At 36.8% G+C, this 25,166-nt stretch overlaps 1 protein-coding gene across 2 annotated transcripts in view; it reads right to left on the bottom strand.

Moving 5' to 3' along the window:
• Window positions 1-14,484: 14,484 nt before the first annotated feature.
• Window positions 14,485-25,166, bottom strand: part of SOCS6 (suppressor of cytokine signaling 6) — a 28,040-nt gene continuing 17,358 nt past the window's right edge. For both annotated transcript variants that reach the window (XM_048080888.2, XM_048080887.2), the window contains exon 2: window positions 14,485-17,056. In XM_048080888.2, coding sequence (XP_047936845.1) covers window positions 15,327-16,931 — 1,605 coding nt within the window. In that variant the 5' untranslated portion in view covers window positions 16,932-17,056 and the 3' untranslated portion in view covers window positions 14,485-15,326. The remainder of the gene's footprint in view (window positions 17,057-25,166) is intronic.

Raw genomic sequence — 25,166 nt, forward strand, 5'->3', positions numbered from 1 at the left:
ATGTCCATGGCTGAACAAATTTTTCCCTTGAGTAGAATACACAGATGAGCAACTACCAACTTCTACAGAAACATAATTGCCCCCAAAATCTTGACTAACAACAGTGTCTGAACCCTGCAGTGCCTCATCAATGTTTGGCAGCTTATACTGGCCTTCTAAAGCAACGTTGTAGTTTTTAGTAAGAATATTTGTCATGACATGAATTGCTTCTGATTTTCTAGCCAGAAAGGTCAAGTGGAACTGCTTGTCTATATTTATGTTTCAAATTAATTGCACTGGTATTTATATAATGCAAAAGAATCTGAGAGTATGCTTTGTTCCCAGGTCATGAATTCATGAATACAGCATTTTCTTAATGTTAAAATATGAAATGCAAGCCCAGAAGATATTATTGGCTAATTTAGTTTACAAGGAAAGTCAGAAGTTCCACTTATTTACAGAGTTCTAGCAATAATCTTTGAAGTAATGTGCATTTCATATAATTTAGCCAAAACTTGAGCTGTACTTGTAAGCTACCTTGGCTACATTTCCAAATGCAACTGCCAGTAGAAGGTATGTCAGGTCCCACTTTCTTGCCTTGACACAAGAGTTTATAACAAAATAAAGTTTTGTTATAACAAAATAAAAATGAAGCAAATTCAATTAATTCCAAGAAAAAACATCCCTGTGTGCACTCTATTTTACTGGCCCGTATCATGGTTTCAAGCTATTTATTCATACACATACATCATTACATAAATTTTCACACACACACACCATTTGTCTACAGGTTATTGTGCTGTTTGTGATGGCATAAGAGTAACTCATAACATCATATGAGACTGTAAATTTTCCTTTGAACTGTCTGAACTTCTTCAGTGTCCTCTCAGTCAAACGTGTGTGCACATACATACATGCACAGAAATGGACAGTCTTATGTTTTCAGATCAGTAGCTCCTTGGAATTATTACATTGAGTAGGTCAAGTGGGTGATCTGTTTGGAGACTGCATCCAGTCTATTGTTTGCTTTACCACCTCCTTTCACATTACCTCAAAACATAATGTTTTGTGGAAATTTTTCTTTCCCATCTGTTTTATCCAGTCATCTTCTATTTTTGCACAGTTGCTCTGCCAAGTTAGTTGAGGCTCAGAGAAGCTAAACAATTTGTGCAAGGTCACATAAGTCTTGGCTCAGCCAGAATTACCACTAAGAATTAAAAACAGATATATAAGTATATACAAGGTAGGGAGAAAAAGCTAAAACCTCAGCACTTTGAGTGTTATATTTTGTTTGCTATAGATAAGTTTAGGTAAATGTTGGTCCTGTCAAGACAAGGTTTTCTTCTTGTAGTAGATCCTCAGTTGTGCCACAGAACTCTTTTCAGACAGAAAGAGCAAGGTTCATCACAGCTTTTCTTTTCTTTTCTTGTATCACCCCTGAGGGAAGAACAAGCAATGTTGTACCTGATTTTTAAAAAAGGAAAGGCATAAATGGCTGCTGGTAGCAGCCATTAAACCCTCTCCTAGACAACAGAGACCCACTACTTGTTCTCTTCTTTCTTGGAAGCTGAGAGAAAAATAAGATGCTAGTCCTTTAAAGTGAAAACTAGCTCTTTTTTTTTATCCTGTTTTTTAATCAACCTCATGCTTTATGCCTGCAAATGACTGCATTTAAGAGAATTGTGTGAAATACAATAAGACAGAGGACTTTATGAGGTAATAAGATTTCATCTATATTACTATTACTGTGGGTCTGTGAAAAAAAAAAAAAAGGTAAAAGGTTTGGAAAAAGAATGTCAAGAAAAGTCAGTGCCTCAGACATGGAAACGCTAAAGATTGGTTCAAAATGTGTTGTTATAGTTCCAAAATAAAACATGCATTACTATTAAGGAAATATGAGATGTAGTAGTAAATTATCTTACTATTAATGATAGATGAGGTTTTAATAATATATAACCTCTATATGTTATATAGCATTTTCTATTTCTTGTCATCCTCCCAGCTGCGTGCCAACAGCTTCATGATTATTTAAAGTATATATGTTTTCAAGTCTAAGAATTGAAACTTGTAAAAAGTCTGCAGAGGAGAAAAAAGCTTGAGTTCATACTGTTTCTTCTTAATTTCCCCAGCCCCTCAAAATAATTTGTGCTTAAAATGAAACACTGACTATCACCTGCTATCAAAAGGATAAGCATCTGTTTCCAACAGATCCCTAGAGAAAGGGAAGAATTTCAGTTGATTGCCACATTTTCACAATATCCGCCCTCTCAAATTAGAATTTGAGATTTTTTTAACCTTTTTTTTTTGTATTATAAAAAGATACCTATTTTCTCTTCCTATAATACTTCCTCCAAGCTCAGTTCCAAATATGCAACATTTTCAATCTATCTCAACCTCGATAATGCATCAGGTAATGCACAAGCTTTTACAGTTTTAAATGCATGAGACCCCAAATTTTCTTACACCTCCCAGGATTGCAGATAGAAAATTCAGATCCTTCTAATATCCTTTTAGAGTTAGAAAATAACTCATTATGCACTTACTTCTTTTAATTACTTCCCACCATTTAAAACGATCTCTGGCCAAACTCCTTGGAGGTTTTCAGTTTCTTTCTTAAAGAAAAAAACTTACAGTATTTGACATGCCTTTCAGCATTAGTACTTTTGGACTAAAATATATCTTCCCTTTATTCATTATCAAAATCTATTTATATATTTCCATTGGGAAATATCTGAGACTCATGAAGCAATGAGAAAAAGCACTAATCCATTCATTAGCTGAGCATTTGATCTTTTCTAAGTCTATCCAGGACAAAAGAGGGGAAAAAAAAAAAAACAAAAACAAAAAAAACAGTAGTTCCCTGATAGGTCTTTGAAAATATAATCTTTGAAAAACCTCCAAAAGCAAGCTACCAATGTCTTAAAAGATATACAGATGACAACTTATGTGGCTTAAACATTATTTACATAGGTTGTATGATCATCAGACAAACATTGCTACACAATTAGAAAAAAAAGTAAAATCCCTGTAATGTAATGTTAATGTTCATCTTTATCCAAGATGTTTCCATCCCCTCCAATGGCATTTCTTCTCTTTTTTACATGCATATAAAAACAAAAGGATGATTTTTTTTTCTCATTTTACTTCCTTTGATTTTCTTTTTCATTTACCCCCAGCAATTTCATTACCTCTGCAACCTAAAATAAACCTACAATATTACATGAAATAAATATATCAATATGACTCCACTCATAAGGATGACAAGGTTGGATTTTTTTTTTTCTTGTACAAACTGATGCACAGAGATTTTAATGAATTTATGTGCAGCTAAACACACTCATGGAAGCACTGCTTTGGCAAGCACAGGAGAAAGTGCATTAGTTCAGATTTCCTCTTGCTCTTCTTATGTAGTGAAATATTTATACTACACGGATTTTATGTTGGTTCGAATACAAACCTCTCTCTTGGATATAATGTTTTTCAAAGCTCTCAGTGTCAGTGCTAGAATGAATCTGAGGCAGATTCAGAATTCATTTTAACACTTGCTTTGCACTAGAAAAGTACAGAAGAGCTTCATGAAAAATCTGTTAGATGATCCAGCTGGGAGCCATCCTTTGTCTTGAAAATGCCAAATTATTTACTGTTCTGTTTAATGTTTCTTTGCGGAAAAAAAAAAAAAAAAAAAAAAAAAAAAAAGCTTTCCACAACGATCAAGTATGTACTCAACCTTACAATTTCTACTAACACTGAAACTAACACTGAAATATATAAAGAAGAACTGTTAGACAGGATTTCAAGATTTATAATCTCCCACCCAAAGTAAGAACAAAAGCACAGATATAGGGTCAGACCAAAGATCCTCACGGCTCAAAACTGTATTTGTTCGGTAAGAGCCAAATTCTGGAAAAGACAACACAAATAGGAAAAACCTAATCAATACTTCCTTCAAAGGCCCTTCCAGCCATCCTGAGCCATTTCTGCATTTAGCAAAACTTGAGGTACTTCTAATGCATGACCTTACCATTTTCTTGACTACATTCTTGGCATCCACCAGATCTGCTGACAAATAGCTTCACACCTGCAGATCTGCTGTATGAAGAACTTCCTCCATTTGTTTGTTTTGAACCTACTTTCACTTTTTGACCCCCTAAATCTTGTTAAGGGAAAGACAATGAATAATCCCAGTTCACACCCTGTGTTTGTTAGGTGAAATAGTTTCATTCCCCCCAGCCAGGGACCTGCATGCTGCTTCAACATGGGGCTAGTCACAGAGATGCTGAGTAATTGCAGGTCACGCTTGGGGCAGGCAGAGTGTGATTAGCAGCACTGGCTGTAAATGGAAGCTCACTTCTCTGCCATATTATTCTTATTCTTGTTATGACAACTCTTGTGAACTCCTGTCTTAAATCATGAAAAGCCTCAGGCACTAACACGTATATGGAAGAATTCTACAGAGACTTCTAGAAACAAATACTTATGCTGCTCTCTCAAACTGCAGGGTAGCTCCCTTCAAGCTGTCAAGCAGCAATCATTAGCACATTGTGGAAACCAGACAAAGACTTAACCCGGAGGCATTGCGGAGAGTCACTGTACAGAGCGGTGAGAGCCTTGGTGCAGTTGATGGCATATACAATAGCAGCATACTGGATGATGTTTATATTGTTATTTCTTCTGGTATAAAAGGACAGAGATCAAAGAATGTGGTTTATCTTTAAGCCCCATTGAGGTCTTAATATGCATATCCCATAGAGCAAGCATGCCAGTGAAACTGCAAGGGCCGCTGGGGAAAATGATACTAAAAAGAGTGATTAAAGCCTGGGGAGAGATGGGGTTGTAAATGATCATGTTGGGAAAAATGCATGTGGAGAGAAGTGTCAGAATTGAAAGTTACAGCACTGAAGAGAACTGACATCTCTACGCACTCACACATCCAAAGTAGGTATGGGTCTAAAGAAATGTCAGGCATCATAACGCATAACTTTTTAGAGAAAATCATCAATTTAAAATATTGTCATTCTTCAATTAGATTTCCTTATTTTTAAAAATTACATTTTCTGAAAGAAAGCAAACACAGAACATTAAAATTCTACATATATATATACTTATATATATATAAAGCCATTTCTTCAAGGCTTTCTTCTAGGAGCTCAGAGCTACTTTTCCCTTGCACTGCACTGTACATCACATATTCCACACTACAAAATATTGCAAGTTTTACAAGCACAATACTGTTCCCATGACTGAACATACTACCTACAATTTTAAAAGAGTAAATCTCTACCAAACCAAACATCAATTTCTTAACTGAGCCCATGCAAACTGTAACATTCACGTTTCTGTAGTAGCACAGCTGATAATATTGGGAAAAAAACGTTATACCCCACCACAGGTTAAATTCTGATATAATTAAATCCCTATATAAATTTACCAAATAATTTGGGTATTAACTAGGAACACTTACCTATCTAAAAATCAGCCTCTATTGATTAAGATGCAATTGGTTCTTGGAGAGATAACTAATTCACTGAAAAGTTACTTGAAACAAATTTTTATGAAAGTTGTTGTGTCCTTCCTCAAATTCATTGAAAATTATATTATGCTTTACATTTTCATAATATATTACTTTTACATTTGTTTGTGTATGAAGCAATGATATCTTTGAATTATTATTCATAGAATCACAGAGTCACAGAACGGTTTGAGTTGAAAAGGGACCTTAAAGACCACACAGTTCCAACCCCCTGCCATGGCAGGGACACCTCCCACCAGACCAGGTTGCTCAAAGCCCCATCCAGCCTGGCCTTGAACACTTCCAGGGATGGAGGGCATCCACACCTTCTCTGGGCAACCTGTGCCAGTGCATCACCACTGAATAAAGAATTTCCTCCTAACATCTTATCTAAATCTTCCCTCTTTTAGTTTAAAACCATTCCCCCTTGTCCTGTCATTATCTGCCCAAGCAAAAAGTTGTTCTCCATCTTTTTTTAAACCCTCTTCAATTACCTCAGTACTGGGTCCAGTGCTCTTCAACTTATTGATCAGTTACCTGGATGAAGGGACAGAGTGCACCCTGAGCAAGTTTGTGGACGATACAAAGCTTGGCACAGTGGCTGACACACCAGAGATCCATGCAGCCATTCAGAGGGACCTGGACAGGTTGGAGAGCTAGCATAGAGGAACATCATGATGTTCAACAAGGGCAAGTGCAGGGTCCTGCACCTGGGGAGGAACAACCCCAGGCACCAGTACAGGCTGGGGGCTGACCTACTGGAGAGCAGCTCTGCGGAGAGGAACCTGGAGGTTGTGGTGGACAACAAGTTAACCATGAGCCAGCAGTGTGCCCTTGTGGCCAAGGCCAATGGGATTCTAGCCTGCTTCAGGAGGAGCGTGGACAGCAGGTCGAGAGAGGTGATCCTCTTCCCCTCCCCAGCTCTTCTGAGGCCACACCTAGAAAACTGTGTGCAGTTCTGGGCTCCTCAGTAGAAGAGGGACATAGAAGTTCTAGAGAGGGTCCAGCATAGTCACAAAGATGATTAGGGGATTGGAGCATCTGTTTTATGAGGAAAGACTAAGTGAGCTGGGCCTGTTTAGCCTAGAGAAGAGATTGAGAAGGGATCTTATCAACCCCTACAAATACCTGAAGGGACAACATAAAGAGAATGGGGCCAAACTCTTCTCAGTGGTGGCCAGTGGTAGCACAAGGGATAATGGGTATTAATTGAACTACAGGAGGTTTCATCGCCATATGAGAAAGAACTTCTTTACGATTCGGGTGACAGAGTACTGGAACAGGCTGCCCAGAGAGGTTGTGGAGTCTTTCATTGGAAATATTCAAAACCCGCCTGGATGCAATCCTGTGTAATATGCTCTAGGTGATCCTGCTTGAGTAGGGGGGTTGGACTAGGTGATCCCCGGAGGTCCCTTCCAAACTCAACTATTCTGTGATTCTGTGAAAAAAGCGATATGCTACATTAATATATTATTGAACTGTTAGCGAGAAAACAGTCTTTAACCATTATGGCTGCACTTATTGTTTCTGAGAAATATTCTTTCATTCCAATATTCCAATGCTCTGCTTCATGACTATCCACAGGAAATTGTCTGTCCTAGGATTCCACTTAAGATTTATTATACTAGAAAATTTATTGAGATCAGTATTCTTTTGAAGATGTGATAGTGACAGAAACTTTTTTTTCCACATGTAAGTAAATGCTTTCCAAAATTAACAGTATGAAGAAAAATAGAATTTAAACAAAATTTTCCCATATACGACTATTAGTTGGAGAAAAGATAGCAACCTAAATATGGCAGGCTATGACTTTCATTTTAAGTATTCAATTATCTTCATAAGAAACAAAGATATGCAGCAAATTAAGTACCAAAAAATGATGGTGAGGTTATCTTCACTTCCAGCATTATATTGACCCACAGTAGTAGTTAATTAGCTCTCAATTAAAATGATTCTTTGACGAATACTTCCTATCATCTAACTGGTGTGAAGATGTTAATGTCAATATTAAATTTCATTCTACAACCTGTAATCATACCAAAGTTCACACTGTAAATAAAGAGATAGGAACAATTTCTAACTTGTGTTTTCTTCCAAAAATTGGTTGTTTTTTTGTTTGTCTGTTTGTTTGTTCAGTTGGTTTTGGTTTTGACTCCTTCATTCAAAAAAAAAAAAAAAATTGTCATTATCACCTATGAGTGACAAAAGGGAGCAAGTCTATCATGAGCATATACTTTGGTGTAGTATACTTTTGGGCTCTAGGAGGCCCTGCAAGGGGGTCAGACTAGATGACCCCCAGAGGTCCCTTCCCACCTCAGCCAGTCTGTGATTCTGTATTAGAGGTCATATACCCCATGAACTCTCTCAGAGCAGACAGAAAGCACATCAGAACTCACATCTGAAGTGCCATCTATCCTGTGCAGCAATTGCTCATGTTTTTTCAGTAAGTACACAAGTTACATGCTTCTGTCTGCTATTAGAGAATTTCCTTGACATCATCTCTGTTTGACAGAGCTGAACAGAAGTTTTCAGCTTGGCAAGCTACAATAGCCTGAGAAGGAACACTTTTCATTTTTTGTTTTGTTAGTACTATTCAGTGTCCCCACCACCTCCAGTCAGAAATTCAAAAAAATAAATAAATAAAATTAATGGGATGTATTTCAGACTTTTGGTTTTCCAATCTAAACATTTCCCAAGCTTTACTCTGCACTCATGAGAACTACAAAAGTATCTTAGAAAATGTGACACAATGAAGTCTTGAAACTCAGACTTTCAGATGTTTCAGTATGGCAAGACTGATTCAAAACACTACTGGCACAAAACAGTTCAGGTAACCTTCCATTACTTTATTTCTAGCTTGAATGAAAAATGGAACTGTTTAAAACAGATACAGTTTCATTTGACAATGGTTCCACAGTTGTTTTTACTTTCTTCTCTGAGGGACATGGAGCAGACAACCAGGAAAGAAAGATATTTAAAAGAAAATAGAATGTATGCTTTCAGTAGAGATCTGGGGATGTAGAAATAGACATTAAAAACTTTTTGACTATCCATACAAGCTCCAAAACATAGTGGAGGCAGAGAGCTGGGGTAAAGCTGGGGTGTTGAACGTGGGCTGTGGGCAAGCAGCACTGCAAAAAATCTCAAGCCCAGATAACACCACTTTGGTTGATGAGCCATGATCCAGCACAGAAGCATCCAACGATCATCTGAGAAATTCAGGTGTTTTCCTTTCTCTCTCAGTTGAAAACACGTGTGTCATTAGTAGATAGATATGATGTTGATCACATGATGAAAGGTGCCCTAGCTATTTTATCAAGTATTCTGGACCAACATATTTGAATTGTTTCATTTATTTAAGCAAGATTTCCTATTTAAATAACTATAGCTGACAAGGGTTGCTTTAGGAAAACAAAAACAAACAAAACCAACCAACCAAACTAAAATAATCCTGTCCTTATGGCAGCAGACTCAGCCAAGAACACTATTTCACATCAGAGAGACATGTAAATTAGAACTAAAGAGTGCTGTGAGTGAGAGTTTAAAGAATTAGACAGGCATTTTGTTTTGAAGAACAGATGGAGACCTAGCACACATACAATGTCAGACGCAGTAGCTCCCTAGTTTTACAGAACTTGGGCTACCTTTGCTACAGGTCCTCTTCCTTTCACTGCCCAGTAACTCTTCCCTTTAACGGCTGCCCAAACAACACTTGAATTGTCAGTGTCAGGATCAGTGCAGACACCAGCACGCATCCTTCCTCTGCGTTCTTCCAAGCTTAGTCATCTTCTCACCTGCTGAAATTGAAACAAATCTATTTTTTCTTTCCACCCTCATTCTAAGCAAGAAACTACTCCTTTCTTTAAGTCCGTTTTTGAAGCCCATTTCTGCCTACCCCAAACCCTCAGAAGCACCATCCTCAAAGCTCACAGTCTGCGATTCAGTAGTTTACTGACAGCATGTGGCAAGTTGGCCTAAGATGATCACAGGCTCCAGACTCCAGAGGCAGGACACTTCCTACTTCTGAGTCATACCTCAAAACAAACAATTATTTTCTCTGCTTTCCACATTATCCTATCTCCGTGTTGCATTGCTTTGACAGGAAGTATTGGATACTAACTTGACAGGAAAGCCAAAGATGTGCTTAATAATGCACCAAGAGATGCTGAAATGCTTGTCTGAAGCTTAGAGTTTGAAAAGGGAAAAAAGGAAAAGGTCTGAGGCATAGACTGCAAGCAAATTGTGTGTGCTGGAGGGAAGTAATAGAACATTACTTCCTAAATATTAAGGATTTCTACTCAGTTTCTACAGCTTTGTAATCTCTGAGGTCTTCTCTTAATTGCAGAGCATGACTTAATTCACCTTCCTGCCCCACCAAGTTCTGCCTTTGGGTCTTGCTATATTATCAGACATAACGCACCAAGTTTTCTGCATCTGACAGTGTTTTAGCATTTCTCTTTCACTCTTACTGCTATTAAGCTGATTGAATGTGAGGCAGAAGTAAATAGCATTACAGGCATCTTAACTATAAACATTTCAGCCCTGCTTGGATCATGCTAGGCAGCTGTAAAATTAACTCCTACTCACCTTTCAGCACTTACCAGTGAAACATTTAAGAATGCATTTCTTTCTTGCCAAATTTACTGGAGTCAACAATAGAATGAAATTAGAGAAGGGCATATGTGGAGCAACAACAGAACCCCGACAAGCTTCTTGACAGGGAGCAATCACACACTGTACTGAGCTAGTAACACCGGCCCCAAGAGCGGGGAGAAGGAGAAGGCAGCCTTCCCTTTGATGGCAAAAACTGGTTATTACTGGATTTGGGTTTAGGACCTAAGTTACAGAATACTCAAAAAGTATGTTATCAGCTGTGGACAATACGAACAATAATTACTTGCTACCACCGTATTTTTGTTTGTTTTAAAAACGTATATGCAACTGTGAAAGTCCTTCATAACATACAAATTCCTAACACTTGATCTTCTGGTTTATTTGTATTATTTTTCAGAGTTTAAAATGTCACTCCTTGTTTAAAATCCAAGCATCAAATTTTAAAATCTAAAAAGCATCAAGTGAATATTTGAAGATCAACACCATATATTATTTCTTATTTTGGAACTAAATAAGAGCTATATTCTAATTCAGAACATAGGGGAAGGCAATATTACCTTTAACATACATCTGGAGGAAAGGGAGACTTCTTTTATGAATTCTGTATTGTTTGTTGTTGTTGTTGTTGTTTTTTTTTTTAAGAAAAAAATACATCAGAAAGTTAACTTACATTATACATGCTGATCTTTTAAAAATCGTGTTCTGGCAAATTTTCTTCTTGCTTTGTAAAGTAAGCATTAATACAATTAGTAAGTATATAGAAATAGTTTGTTTCGAAAAGTCAATCAGCTGGGGTAAGAACATATGAAACAGTTTAAATTACAACCAATAAAATCTAAATTTATACATAAGATGCCAAAATTCTACATTGTCTTTCAGGGTTTTTTTTGTTTGTTTGTTTTAGAACTTCATTCAGGTATAGAACACTCCACAGATCTTCTTGTGAATGAAATTTTTATTTACACACTGTATCCATAAGCAGATACATAAATCCTTATACAATTATTTTTCAAAAATGTGCAAGAAATTACTATAATTTTGTTTACAAACCAAAACACATTAAAATCAATGGACTTTGGATAATTCACTCTGTGGCGTGCTGAGTACAAATAGCACACACCAGGTCTGAAACAGAGAAAAGTGTAAACTACAGCAATCTGGATTGCAAGTATTAACTTCATGGCACTCCATCATCATCACTATAAAAATTCTTTAACCCAACATGTAGTCACAGAAAATTCTTTAAGAATTTTTCATCATCTTTGTAGAATTTAGAGCTTTCCAGACACATTGATGCCACATTTCCAATATTATGAACTACCATCTTGTCCATTTTTTATTTAAAAAGAATGCTTTTAGTTTTTATTCTTTGCAGTCATAAAAAGATTGAAAGAAATGAGATTTATCCATAGCTTAGCTCAGAAATTGAAAGTTCAGTAACAGAGAAATACTTCTCAACAATCATAGCCCATATATTGCTGGTATGCTGTTTTAAAGTTATAATTCCAGTATTCACACAGATGAAATGCATCACAAGAAAAAACTGCACAGATTACTGCACTTAGCCCAGCAGTCAATATTCATAGAAAGAAATTGGCTTTAAAAAAATGTAAAGTCAGCTCATCAGAGAACAGAGTTTAACTAATAATTGCATTTCTGATCCTTCTGACAGAAAAACATTTTTATCAAAAGATGGCATTCACTATGTCAACAGCAGGAGAAGTGCTATATCCTTCAAATGGATCAAAGAATACAAATCATTTTGAATTGTTTATAACACTGACCTACAAAAAAAAAGTGCAAATTTATTTCTCTATGTCCAAATACAAGGTGTTTTTTTACTTTTCAAATTAATTGGTAAAACAAAAATGTTATCAATAACTTCAATCATTTCAGACGCTCAAAAAAGTTTTATTTCAAAGTCTCATTTGGAAAAACATTGTTTCACAATTCAATTGCATAAAAAGCACACCTTCTGAACCCTTAAACTGTTGTGCTGATCAAGTAGTCATTTTTCTACTCTGTAAGGATCATAGTCAGTTAACTTTTTTCCTAGTGTATCTACTTCCATAGGTTCCAAAAATATCTTCAATTATTTTCCTTTTTGTTTACCAAGGACACTTTGTTTCACTAATTTTTATGAAGTCGAAGTCAACACAACTTTTATGTTTTCTCTGAATACTTCTAAATTGTCTCATAACTAAATGTTACTGTGTTCTATATTAATCATTATTGTACAAAATTGTAAGTATCCTTAATGCTTTCAAAGTCATTTTTTCTGGGTTCTTTCTCCTGGCTGGCCAGTTACCTCAGTATAAAACATACTGAGGGATTTTGAATAATGAAACCTGTAAAAATAAGTATTTTTGTCTACTTACTACTGATTTAAAGTATTTCAAGCTTAGTAGAAATATCACCACCATTTTTGTCAAAGTGCTATATGGTTCTCACATCCTAGGCCTCCACTACTTAAAGTGTTCCTTTTGCGGAAGCTTTATTGGGGGCGGTGGGGGAGATGACAATGTTAAGTTGACCTGATTAAGTTCACAAATGAAGAACACAGCAAGGAAGGCAATTCAAGAACTAGATAGCTGAACTACAGTTTCTAAAAGCATTGACGTGTAATGAGTGAACAAACAAATTTGTAAAGGCATGGGCAAGAAATTTAGTATGTCTTATATGTTTTTCAATTCAGCAATAAAATTGGGATATTATAGCTTCAAATATTTCTGTTTCAATGCAGTAACTGCTAAATTAAATTAATGTGAGTGGCATAGTATAAGTTTAATGCATCCAATAATGGTATTAAATAGCAAATATTTAATATACTGTAATCTTTCAAAGATTCTGTAGAATGCATAGGCCCTCCAGCTTGTACACGGAAAGAATTTTTAAAGTGAAGAAGATGCCAGAGGTTTTCTTCCAAGTATGAGTCTGAAATCTATAAAAATGATTTTCCTCCCCACAGACAGAATATCAGAACACTGTACCATACTATAGGTTATTGTGCCTTTTTTGAATAAAGTTAGTGATTCTGATTCGCGGGGGGGGGGGGGGGGGGGGGGGTGAACAGAGCTAAAAAAGAAAACAGAATTCACACTTGCATACATGTATCTCAATGGCAGAGCCAACAAATTATGTATATAGACAGCTCTACTTTTTTTTCTTTTAACTTTAAAACTTTATCAGACTAAAGAAGAAATCCTTATTCTCCCTCCCTTAAAAGCAAAGGCAGCCTTTATCTACCTTTGATTTTTTTTTTTTTTATTTTTTGCTAAACATTATGGTCAAAAAATAAATTAAAAAAATATAAATTTTGTCTATCAATTCAGGCAACCCAAAATGTAGTGCTATTGCACCACCTTGCAGCAATACTGTATTCATTACTAACACTCACTTCAGGGGACAAAAGGCTAGAAAATAAAAAACAAAGAGAAGCAAATGACCTAAATGAGAAAGCTGTATCAACAGCCCTTTCTATACTGATGTTTACTGACTAGCAGCTCCTACCACAGATTGGGAAGGTAACATTCTAAAATACAAATCCAGGGGCAGAGGGAGGCAGAGTAAGCCTCCCTCCCATGTCAGTTAGCAAGTTAGCAATGACCCCTTTCACAAGTAAATCATAAAAGGGACAGAATAATGGAGAGGAAAAAAAAAAGAAAAAGAAAAAAAAACAGAAAAATGACATGGATTAACCTTGCATGAAGAAAATATTACCTGTACTCCCAACTAAAAGTATTTTTTTTTTCCTAAAGGTCAGAATAACTGTAAGCTTTTCAAATGCCAGAATCTTTGACAGATATCATAAACATTTACTTAATTGTTCCAATATTTCATATGTCAAAACATATTTCACAACAGTTAACTGAAACACTTTCTACAGTCAATCCAAACCTCTCTTCCCCATAATTTCAGAGGCTATGAGAATAGAATTAGAGATTCATTTTAAGCATCTTCCATCCAAAATATCATTAGTCCTATTCCTTCCACCCCAAAGAAGATCCAAAAAGGAATAAATCACCCGAAGGACATTAGTGTATTGCTGCATTTCAGAAGTGAAAAATGCAGAAAAATGGAAAATACCGAAATCCCAAGTATTTTGAATAAATTGTAGAAATCCTCCTATTAGAAGTTTTACCCAATCCCTGAAATGGCTTAGTAATTTGTATTTCCATAATAATAATTCCTAGAGTCTTCCTACAAATTCAGACTTTTTTGTTTTGCTTTTGTTCCCCCCCCTTTTATTTTTTTATTTATTTTTTTAATTTTCCCTTCTTCTTCTTCTTCTCAAGGGGAGGCAGGGGGGAAAATGACAAAGGGAGGACCTGGCAGGTGTTCATTTATTTAACTGATGGCATTTTAAAAGGTAATATTTGACATGATCCTGCAATTGCAATGATACTGCAATTTTCTTACAGGTGCGAAGCACTGACTCTCACAGAGTTCTCTTTTAAAGGCCATTTTTAGAAGGACAAAATACTGAGACGATAAGAAAGCTGAACCAACCTTCTCAAACACAAAGTAGTGTACAGACAATACAAGGCTTAAGAGAAAGGTGTTTTTGTTTTACTTTGTTGTTGTTGTTGTAGTTATTTTTGTTGGTTTTGTGGGGTTTTTTTTGAAAGATATGCTGCATAACCATGTCCTTATCCCACAACTCTTTAAATTCCACATTAGGGCATATCTCTATAGAAATTTATAATAAGGATACTAGGAAATCATTTTTAGCATAGATGTAAATTCTTTAGAATACCAATACGTTTTTATCCATGATCATCTTTTTCAAACAGGCTATTTTAAAGAAAAAAAAAATCCATTCAACAAGTTTCATTTGACTTTTACTTATGGTCGAATACACATGAAATGTGCTTTCAATGCATAAAAATCACAGTGGATAGCAGCAAAGGACTTGGGGGAAAATAAGGAGAATTTGATCATTCACATTGTGATTAATCTGCACATTGATGAAAGATAGCTATTTCACACTTCTAAAAATAAACTTGAGATCATTCTTTTCAAAAAAAAAAAAAAGCCCCCCAAAATACACAAAAAACCCGAAAACAAACATAAATCCAAATGCATTAATTTTCTTTAACACACAAAAATGAAATTGTTATGGCAGCAAAAGATTTTGATAATAATGAAAGTCTGTAAACTGTAATTCAATCTCTTTTTGTTGTTGTTGTTCCCAAAGTGCAAGATGCAAGATTTCCATAAGCTTTCAGTAGTGCTTTTCCTGTAAATAATCCTTCATTTTGTTTGGCAAAGGCAGTTTCTGAATCAGGTCTATTCTGGTGTACTGACGTATTACAAAACGACACAGGTATTGTAAAGAACGCACCTGCATAAACCGAGATACTGGATTTGTTAGTCTCACTGGATAAGTTGCAGATCCAGGCAATCGGGATCTCGAATAGCAGAAAGCTCCATTTTCAGAGTCCCTGATTGAGTGTTCAATTAAATCAACTATAGATGTATGCCCCTCCACATCTGGTTGTTCATAAAAGCTAAACCTACCATTTGAATGTTCAATTCTAGTGTGAAGCGTTTTTCCATGTGAACGAAAACTCAAACTTAAAAGGTAACGATCATCAGAACTATCTCGAACGAGAAACGAGCCATCAGGCACATTAGCTAATTTTCCCTCTGCCTCCCAACGCGTAATGGGGCCCCAGTACCACCCTTGTTTTGCAAGTTTTTTCAGTTCTTCCGTTAGACTTGTCACAACCATAGGGCCACTGTTCTGTACAGAATCATAAACTCTTCCAACTCCAGGGGCAGTGTTAGGATCAAAATTCAAATGGCAGCGCATACTTTCAGCCACATGGGCATCTGTGCCATTCAATCCATTAAAGTTCCTTTGGATTTGATTATTCTGCATTGGAGGTAGCAAAGGTGAGAGTGGAGGGACATCGCTGTGATTAACTCTTGGGCTTTGCAACATGACTCCTGTGGTACCAATCAACAAACCATTCACCGCCTGGTCCACAAAGATGTCTGGTGCAACGACTACATCCTGATCCACTTGACTCTCTTCTTCATGGAAAGAATTTCCCCCCACTTGAGAAGAAACAGTTGAAACTTCCATGGGTGAGGAACTATCCAGACAGTAACTACGTGATCCTTCCAAAGGATACATTCCCTCATCTAAAGGCACAGTATACTGAATGTAGTCCTGAGGCATTAATCCAATAACTACAGGCACATGTTCATCAATATGAAGATGCAAGTCCCCATTCTGAGATTCTGTATTTTTTAATGCATTGTTTTGTTCCTGGAACACGTTATCTGACTGCAAGTCATGGAAGTCCTTTCGAACGCCATTCAGTGCTGGGCTTGGATTAGAAGAATGGACCAAAGCTTTGACTTTGACTTCCATTTTGATGCAAGTCTCTTCTGAATTTGTAGGTCGAAGGGGCCACGGAGTTGGACTGTAATGGTGATTACGGAGGGAAGTGGATCTCAGAGGTCTTTGAGCTCGCACATCTTTGAAGGTTATTGGAGCAGATGAGGAAGAAAAGGTGTCATCATCTGCAGAGCTTACAGATGGTGTGCTGCCTTTGCCTTTCTGCTTTTGTTTTGCTGAAAGCCTCCTTTTTAACGTACCCATTAAGCTTTCACTTTTTGATCTATTTTTGCCTCCTTTTTCATCTTCACTATTGACTTCACAGCTAGCCAAATCTTTACCATAGCAGCTGCCAAACAAGGAGTCATCTTTTCCAAATTCACTTAACGATGGCTGCTGAACCACTACAAAGTCACTTTCATCTTTACTTTTATTTAAGTTAAAGGACTTGCGAATTGTTTTGAGACTAATTTTCTTCATTATGACAAGTTACCAAGTCTGGCTGATCAGCAGTGCTCGTGGTGATATAGCCCTAACACATGCAGAGCAGCTTCTGCTTCATTTACGCGTTTTATCCAGCCTCATTTAACTTCAAGAGCCATTTCCTGGAAGCAAATAAAATACAATTAACTTCACAAAAGAAATATTTGAAAAATTATCCATAACGGTGTTTTCTTTTTCCTCCAAACAAAACAGAAACTGAAGTACTTAAGTAATGAGCATCAAATAAAAGTAAATATAGAGAGCTGACTTGGAAATCAATGAGGCTTAAAAAGTGAATGTGCTACTAGAAACTTGATCTACACAATTTATTCAGCTTTTACTATACTATTTTTTAATACACACATCACATGCGCATATATTTAATGCACGTATGTAAAATTTTCAAGCACAGAAACACCCCTCCCTTTCAGAAGGCATCTAAAAAAGCCCCCACAAAAATAACTAGAAAACATAAAACTGTAAGATACACTACCCAACATGTTTTCTATGTACAGGTAAAACTGTCATCAGCCACGGTCATACCTTCTTTACACAGGACAGCTGAGCAATTATCATATATAATTATAGGAAAATTAACTCTAGTCAAAAAAAACTGAGGGAAATAAACAGCAAAATAACATCTATTTAGAGCAAACAATGGAAGTCTCCTCCTAAACCTTTATGAAAGAAAAATTATTTCCAATTTTTGTTTTAGACACAAAGGAAGCCACATCACTGCCTTCCCTTGCCTAGATATACTGCTGCTGCTTTTCTTTCTCCAGTACTTCTGCCAAGGCTAGGTGGACAAACCTCGTCAACTCCCAGACAACTGGATCCCAGACAACCTGCCATCTTCTAGAGTCATGTACCCCCCTGCCCCTCCCCTAAACTTGACTTTTCAGCTTGTTTTTCTTCGGTGTTGCTCAGACCTACCAAAGCAAGGAGCTCTGCAGAGACAAGGGAAGAACAACAAGGGAAAAAGAGAGTGGGAAGTTATTTCTGCCATGAAAGTAGAGAATACCTTTAGAAACAGCCATCGTAACATGTACATGCAATTACATAGCAGAACAAACTGCAACAGTAAGCCTGGCTCTGGGCTATGAACGGCAAGCTGGAAGAGACCAAGAATCCTCCAGAAAAAAGGTATTCCTAGTCTGGGGGATAGAGCAAGAGGCAAAACATCCCTTAAATATGCACTTCCCACTTCTCTCATGATATCACAATACACACAACAGAGGAACACAGTAAAATGAACGGAAACATTTTTAATAAACTGAATAACATGTTTTTTCTTAAGTAACTGTTCAAAAACTGTTAAAAAAATGTAAGGTGAATGATTACTATACTCAAGCAGCAGTCCACTGATTACTATTCTGATCCAGCCCTACTTTTGTGGACCTTAAGAACACAAAGGCTAAAAGATCATATCCAAAACTAACTAAAAGACAATGAAGGGAATCTAAGGATTCTGAACTTCAAAATACCTTGAAAAAAAAAAAAAAGAAAAGAAAAAAGAAAAGAAGTAAAGGCCTGCTGCTAGGGTGCTGAACACTGTTCTCATAAACGGCAGAAATACAAAAGCTTGATTAACGTGGATTTGTATCCTTGACCTCTCCACCACCTGCACTTCGAAGACCTGCTCTGTCTCAGCCATAACCTCTGACATTCCCCTAGTCCATCTTTGGAATATCTGCAGTTTGTCCCACTTCCTTTTCTTGATTACCAAGCTAAATGGCACTACATCTCCTTTACTTTTTTTCAATGGGGAGTACTAAATGTTTTCTCTTTTGCCTGTAAACTAATTTACATGCCACCAGAAAAAAAATACACAAACAGCTTGTTTCCTAAACAAACAAATACGAGACCAAGAACCAATCCTTGCTATAAAGAAATAATAAAATCTTAAATTAAAAAAAAACGGACCAGTACTTTATTAGAAGTTCACTACTTATTTTCAACATTGTAACAAAATTCTTGGGGTATAAGGAGTCCTGATACCTTAAAAAACATTTCCTTTACAAAATCTAAAGGGGATGCAGTGATATGGATATGTATTTCCAGAGAGCAGGACACTAATTTTCAGTTTCTTAAGACAGATACATGCAGAACCATGACATTTCATGTTTTAAAATACCTGTTTAATATGAGCTTCGTATGTTTGGAAGAACTAGAAATTATGAAAGTACTGAAAAACAAACATGAGTGAATACTTTATTGGGTTTAAGTGGCAAGGTTTTGGTAGCAGCGGGCTGCAGGGGTGGTCTCTGTGAGAAGAATCCATCAGCTGCCCCATGTTAGAAAAGGGCCAGTTTCAACCAGCTCCAAAGGGACCTGCCACTGGCCAGAGCCAAGCCAGTGAGCAACACTGGTTGGGCCTCTGGGAGAGCAGATTTAAGAAAGGGGAAAAAAAACTACTGGGCAGCACCAGCTGGGAAAACGAGGAGTGAGAAACAGCCCTGCAGAGCCCAAGGTCAGTGCAGCAGGAAGGCAGGAGGTGCTCCAGGTACGCAGCAGCAGTTCCCCTGCGGCCTGTGGAGAGGCCCCTGGTGGAGCAGGCTGTCCCCCTGCAGCCCATGGGTCCCACACGGAGCAGATCTCCACGCTGCAGCCCGTGGAGGAGCCCCCGGTGGAGCAGGTGGATGTGGCCTGGAGGAGGCTGCGGCCCGTGGAGAGCCCCCGCAGGAGCAGGCCCCGGGCCGGAGCTGCAGCCCGTGGAGAGGAGCCCACGCAGGAGCAGGGGGTCTGGGGGGAGCTGCCGCTCGCGGGGGACCTGTGCTGGAGCAGTTTGCTCCTGATGGGTGGACCCCGTGGTGAAGACCCATGCTGGAGCAAGGGCAGAGAAGTGACCATGAAGGAGTGCCAAAGATGAAGCATTAGGGGCTGACAGCAGCCCCCACTCCCCATTTCCTTGCACCACTCAGGAGGAGGAGGTCGAAGAGGGTGGATGGGGGGGGGAGGAGATTTTAGATGGATTTTAATTTCTCACTGCTCTAGTCTGCTAGTGGTAGGCAATAAATTACATTGAACTCCTTATGCTGAGTCTGTTTTGCTCACCAATTACTGTCACGAGCTATCTCCCTCTCCTTATCTCAGCCCCTGAGCCTTTTCCACCATATTTTCTCCTCCTGCTCCTTGGGAGTGAGAGAGTGGTATGGAGGAGTTCAGCTGCCTAGCAGGGTGAAAACACCACAAATACACTGAATATTTCAGAGTTTTTATATGCCTGAAAGCTGGGGTATCAGAACTAATAAACAGACAGTAATTAACAAAAAGCTACATATGCAGATAAAGAGAGAGTTACATGCCACTTAAAAGCAAACTTGAAATGCTTTGTTGACCTTCTATTCCTAAACTACTTTGATTGTGGCATCTTCGCAATTTACAGTACTCTTTTCATCATATATAACTAAATGAACATATAAAATGAGTAAAAAAATATAACTTTGGGATTTTATTCAGTTCCTAAACTGATGGAGTTACGTCAGAGAATTTTTTCATTTGATAAAGTGCCCTTGTGTATGCAACATCAGCAGTCTTGGAATACTCACATTAACCCCACTTTTAAAATCCACGGTGTTCTCAAACTGTTTCTGACTGACATCCACAAATTGAAATTATTTCCATTTTATGAAATACGCTCACTCCCACATCCTTGTGGGAAAGATATCATACTGTTTGCAATTCCCAACCCTGAAAGCAAGTAAGAAACAAACTCAAATCTGCCTTCTAAGCTACAGAGAAAATAAAAGAACAATCATATTGCTGACTAGAGAGGGAACGTGTATAGATCCCCAGACTGTCCAATTCACCAATTTTTTGATTGCAGTTGTTCTGGATAATTAGAACTGTTTAAAAATTTGGCTAAAAGAAGCTATATTTCTTTAGGTTTAGCCATAACTAGACAAAAATACAAATCATTTGAAAGAATGTGTTTGTATCACATACTAGTCTATCTGTATCTAAATGTGTTCTTACAAATGAAAATCCAGTATCCAAAAATAAACTCAACAGATAAATCTCTATAGCAGCATATACACATAAATGTAAATGTTGCAGTTTGAGAGTGACTACTGAGTATGCTTGAGAAGAAAGTGTTCTGTATCTGTCAGCCTACCTTAGCAGCCAGTATTTTTAATCAAGCAAAATGTATGACCATCTAAATGCTTGAAACACTGCTTGTATACTTGTAACATTTCATATAAAGAAATAATAAGAACTTGTGGGTCAAATATAAACCACAGATACAATATGTATATACCCAGAAGTCCAGCCCATTCATCCAGGAAAAGACCATAAAATATAGTGAATGACAGTCCTGGTCAAAGTTCTCTGAAGCAAACGGAACACACCTACAGACGAGAGCAAGCCGCTAAATAAGTCTTACATAAATGGAAATCACTGTACATTGCAACATCTCTTCCATGTTTTTTTATCTAAGACAGGAGAAAAAAGAAATACTGTGAAGTCAAATAATCCAATCAATCCAGACATCCTTCTTTACATATACTTTAAAAAGCGACAACAAAAAACACAGTAATTCTGCATTACATAATGTGTTTAAACACACTTTATAAACAGTCCTCAATATAAGATACACTCACGTATTTGCAATTTTAAAGTTTTTCATTGTCTGCATCTATAAGAGCTGAAACAGAAGAGCTCAGCATGCATTCCTTCCTGGAATACATTAAAATGAGCTGCTGAATTTTATCACAACTCTCAGCACTGCAACAGCTTCACTAGCATTTTGTAAGAATTATGGCACCAATGAAGTCTCCCACAGATGTGCTCTTCCAGTGCCATCTGCTGTACAGTGCATTTAAAAAGCCTAACTACAGACACCTCTGGAAAGTCTTCTGGCAGGTATTTGTAACTATAAAAAGACTCTGAAGGATGTTAATGCAATTCCAAAGCTTGATGAGTGTAAGCAGCAATACTTGGAACACTGTGATTTAAAGCAGGAGAACATTAATCAGACCCAGGAAGAGAATGAAATGTTAACACAGATTGAAGAGTCAGAATAAAATTTTGGCTTATTAACTTTCATCCCAAATTCATCTCAGAATCCTTAAAACTATGCAGATTGATTAAACACAGGCCTCCTGACAAGAAGTATCAGGACAACTAGATTACTATCTGGCAAGTACCATGGTCCCTTTTCTACTAATAAAAATAATCAAAACTAAGTTTGTATGCCTCATATTAAAGTGACAAAAAACACATATTAGTCACAAACACAAACTACTAATGAACAGACTTAAAGCCAAAAGCTTTACAGGATGCTTATCTGAAGAGCCAGTCACATGATCACATTGTTATTACTGTGGTGCTGGATTTATGAGAAGTTATGAAAGCTAAAAATACCAGTCGGTGCAAATCTAATTGGAATATTCAAAACATTTCATAGTAGTTTCAGTCTGATGCTACAAAATGGTTGCAACGAATTACAGTCAAATACCTACCTATCTTAATGCATTGTATGCAAAAGTATACTAACAAAAAGTGTTTATTTATATTTATATGGCCTTTATTCATTTCTTATCTGTTTCACATTTCCAGGTTAGGTACACTCATTTCCCAAGACAAATACCATGAAAAATGTTGTCAGAACATACTACTATCAAAATAAAACAGCATTAACTTTTAAGAGCTGTGACAAAGCCCATCATATTAGAAATATACAGCAACTCAGCATTGAGCAAAGAATTATCACAAAAAAGGTTTTAATAAAAATACCATCACAAAACATGTCTTGGGACTATTAATCAATGCTGCTTCAGGTAACTCACACTTCCCTAAAAGAAATGTTAATCTGCTTATTTATTTCCATAAAGGGAAACAGGTGAGCATTAAACTTGTTTTTAATTATTTTTTTTTGCACCCATAGCTACAAGATTCCTGAAGAGTCTGGCAATCAATCAGAATACATATAATCTTTACTCTTTATACTGAGTCACAGTAAAACTTGCATCATTTACAACTTCAAGTTAAGCACATCTTGCTTGAGAACATTTGGCACAACTGTGCATGGAGCTGAAGTGAAGAGAATAACATAGACAGCGGAGGAACAATCATGAAAAATACATATCTCGAAATTTACAAGTTCCAACTTCATATAGAAAAAGCTTTTTCACCATGAGAACTGTCAGGCAGCAGAACACATTCCCCAGAGTTGTGTTATCTCCATCCTCGTAGGTTTCCATGATCCAACCATATAAAGCCCAAAGAAACCTTGTCTGATCTCAGGGCTGAGAGGACACTGGACTTGAGATGTCCTGAGGTCCCTTTCAAACTGAATTATTTTACAGTTCTATGACGTTAAATATTGTGTGCTATCTGAAGTTTAAAACTTAACATTTTAGATGTACCTTAAATCAAAATTATGTTTGAAAACATCCAGGAACTTAATTTCTAATTTCTGTGCAGCACTACAGAGTTGTTAATTCTGTTTTTGCTGTCTGTTGTGTAGAAAAGCATTCAGCTTATAAAGAAAATGCAAAAGCTAGAATTAACTGTAAATGTTGTACTACTACAAGGCGTTTCTCTTCCACAGAATCATAGCACATGACCCAAAAGTAATATAATATATTACAATTTATTACATTATTAACATTACATATATATATTTATATACTATATTACAATTTATTACATTATTAACATTACAGATATGTATTTATATACTTCACAATATATTTTACATAAAGATACTTTTAAGCAAAACACAACAAAAGGTTCTGCATTTCTGAGCGTAACAACCACTGCATTTTCATTATAGTCAGATAGTGGAACCTAGCCTAATTTTCTGCAGAAATATGAAAGTGTTCCCTCACTGTCACCCAAACTCTTGCTAAAATATACTCATACATTATTTGGCAGGGTGTCTCAGCAAGCATCTTAAGGTAACATAGATTTCAAGAGATATATTTTGGAAATATCCAGGTATCTATATTTATTCTGGAATTCCAAACGCATTGATGTAAATTACTAGGAAATTGTTCTACATACACGTTCCATTTCTTTTACTTTAATAACGAAATCTTTGTAGTGCTGGAATTTATTTCTTCACACTAGTAACATAAAGCTCAAAGAAACTCAAGATATTTCTTTCCATCTACTTCTAGTTTCACAGAAGCTACACACATATAAAATATTTGTTAAGCAGGGAGATGAAATACCTATTTCAAACACTATGACTCTCTTGAACATATAAACGACATGGCAGCTTTCAGCTTTCTGACTAGACTTGCCATTAGTTTATTGAGGATGATGAGGTTCTGCCTTCCCCAGAGCTTCAAAGTAAATTCCTACATCATATTATTCTTTAATATGAAGAGTCTTTAAATGAAGTAATGTAAATTCCATTTTGCATACTCATACTCTGAAAGTTCAGACTACCTTGAAAGCAACAAAACAGGTTTTAGTGGTAATTTGGTTGGTAATGGATGAATGCTGTTTTAAGACAGGAGTGTGAATTTTATAAAAGTCCATCCTATCCTCTCCTGTATACCTGCTCTTCTCCTGACTATGAAGAAGCTCAGGTGCACACCTTCATATAAAACTGGAACAAGGTAAAGAACAGATAGAAGATCATCTGCCATATTTTGTACTCTTTCCAATACTTAACACCTCTGTTTTTAAGTTAACAAGTCAAAGACCTGAACAGCAAGTAGATACTATTCACCACCAATTTAAACTTCCACCTTCTAAGATTTGAACATCTAAGGAAAGTTCTGCTTGCTTCTCTAAAGGCCGATATAACCAAAGGCCAATATAACTAAACAGGTATTACACAGAGAGACCCTAACTTCTAACAAATAATAAGCAAGGCATGCCTTTGGTAACAAAGCAGAAAAGTAGGGTAAAGTAATAATGAAAACTTAACACAAAGTGACTTTTCTTCACCATGACCAGTGGAATTAACTTTATGCATAACCAGCAACAGAACCCTGTAAGAAATCCTAGTAGTACCTTGACTCTGCTTGCCTCTGTTGGAAAAGGATGTCCCTTGACATCTGGACTTTTTTTCTTTTTTTTTTTAAAGCTTAATCCATGCCTGCTCGCACTAAGTCCTGTTCTTTCTTCTTTCCCATATTTGGTTGCAGAAGAGAATATTTCTATCTGATTGGTAGCTTTCCTCTGGGGAGTAACTGCGGAGTGTTAAATGGCATCTTTGTATTCCAGTTCATCTGTGTACATACAGCCTCGTAACTACAATAATCGCGTAACTGC

This window comes from Anser cygnoides, chromosome 2 (genome assembly GCF_040182565.1).
Source record: "Anser cygnoides isolate HZ-2024a breed goose chromosome 2, Taihu_goose_T2T_genome, whole genome shotgun sequence".
Classification (NCBI taxonomy): domain Eukaryota; kingdom Metazoa; phylum Chordata; class Aves; order Anseriformes; family Anatidae; genus Anser; species Anser cygnoides.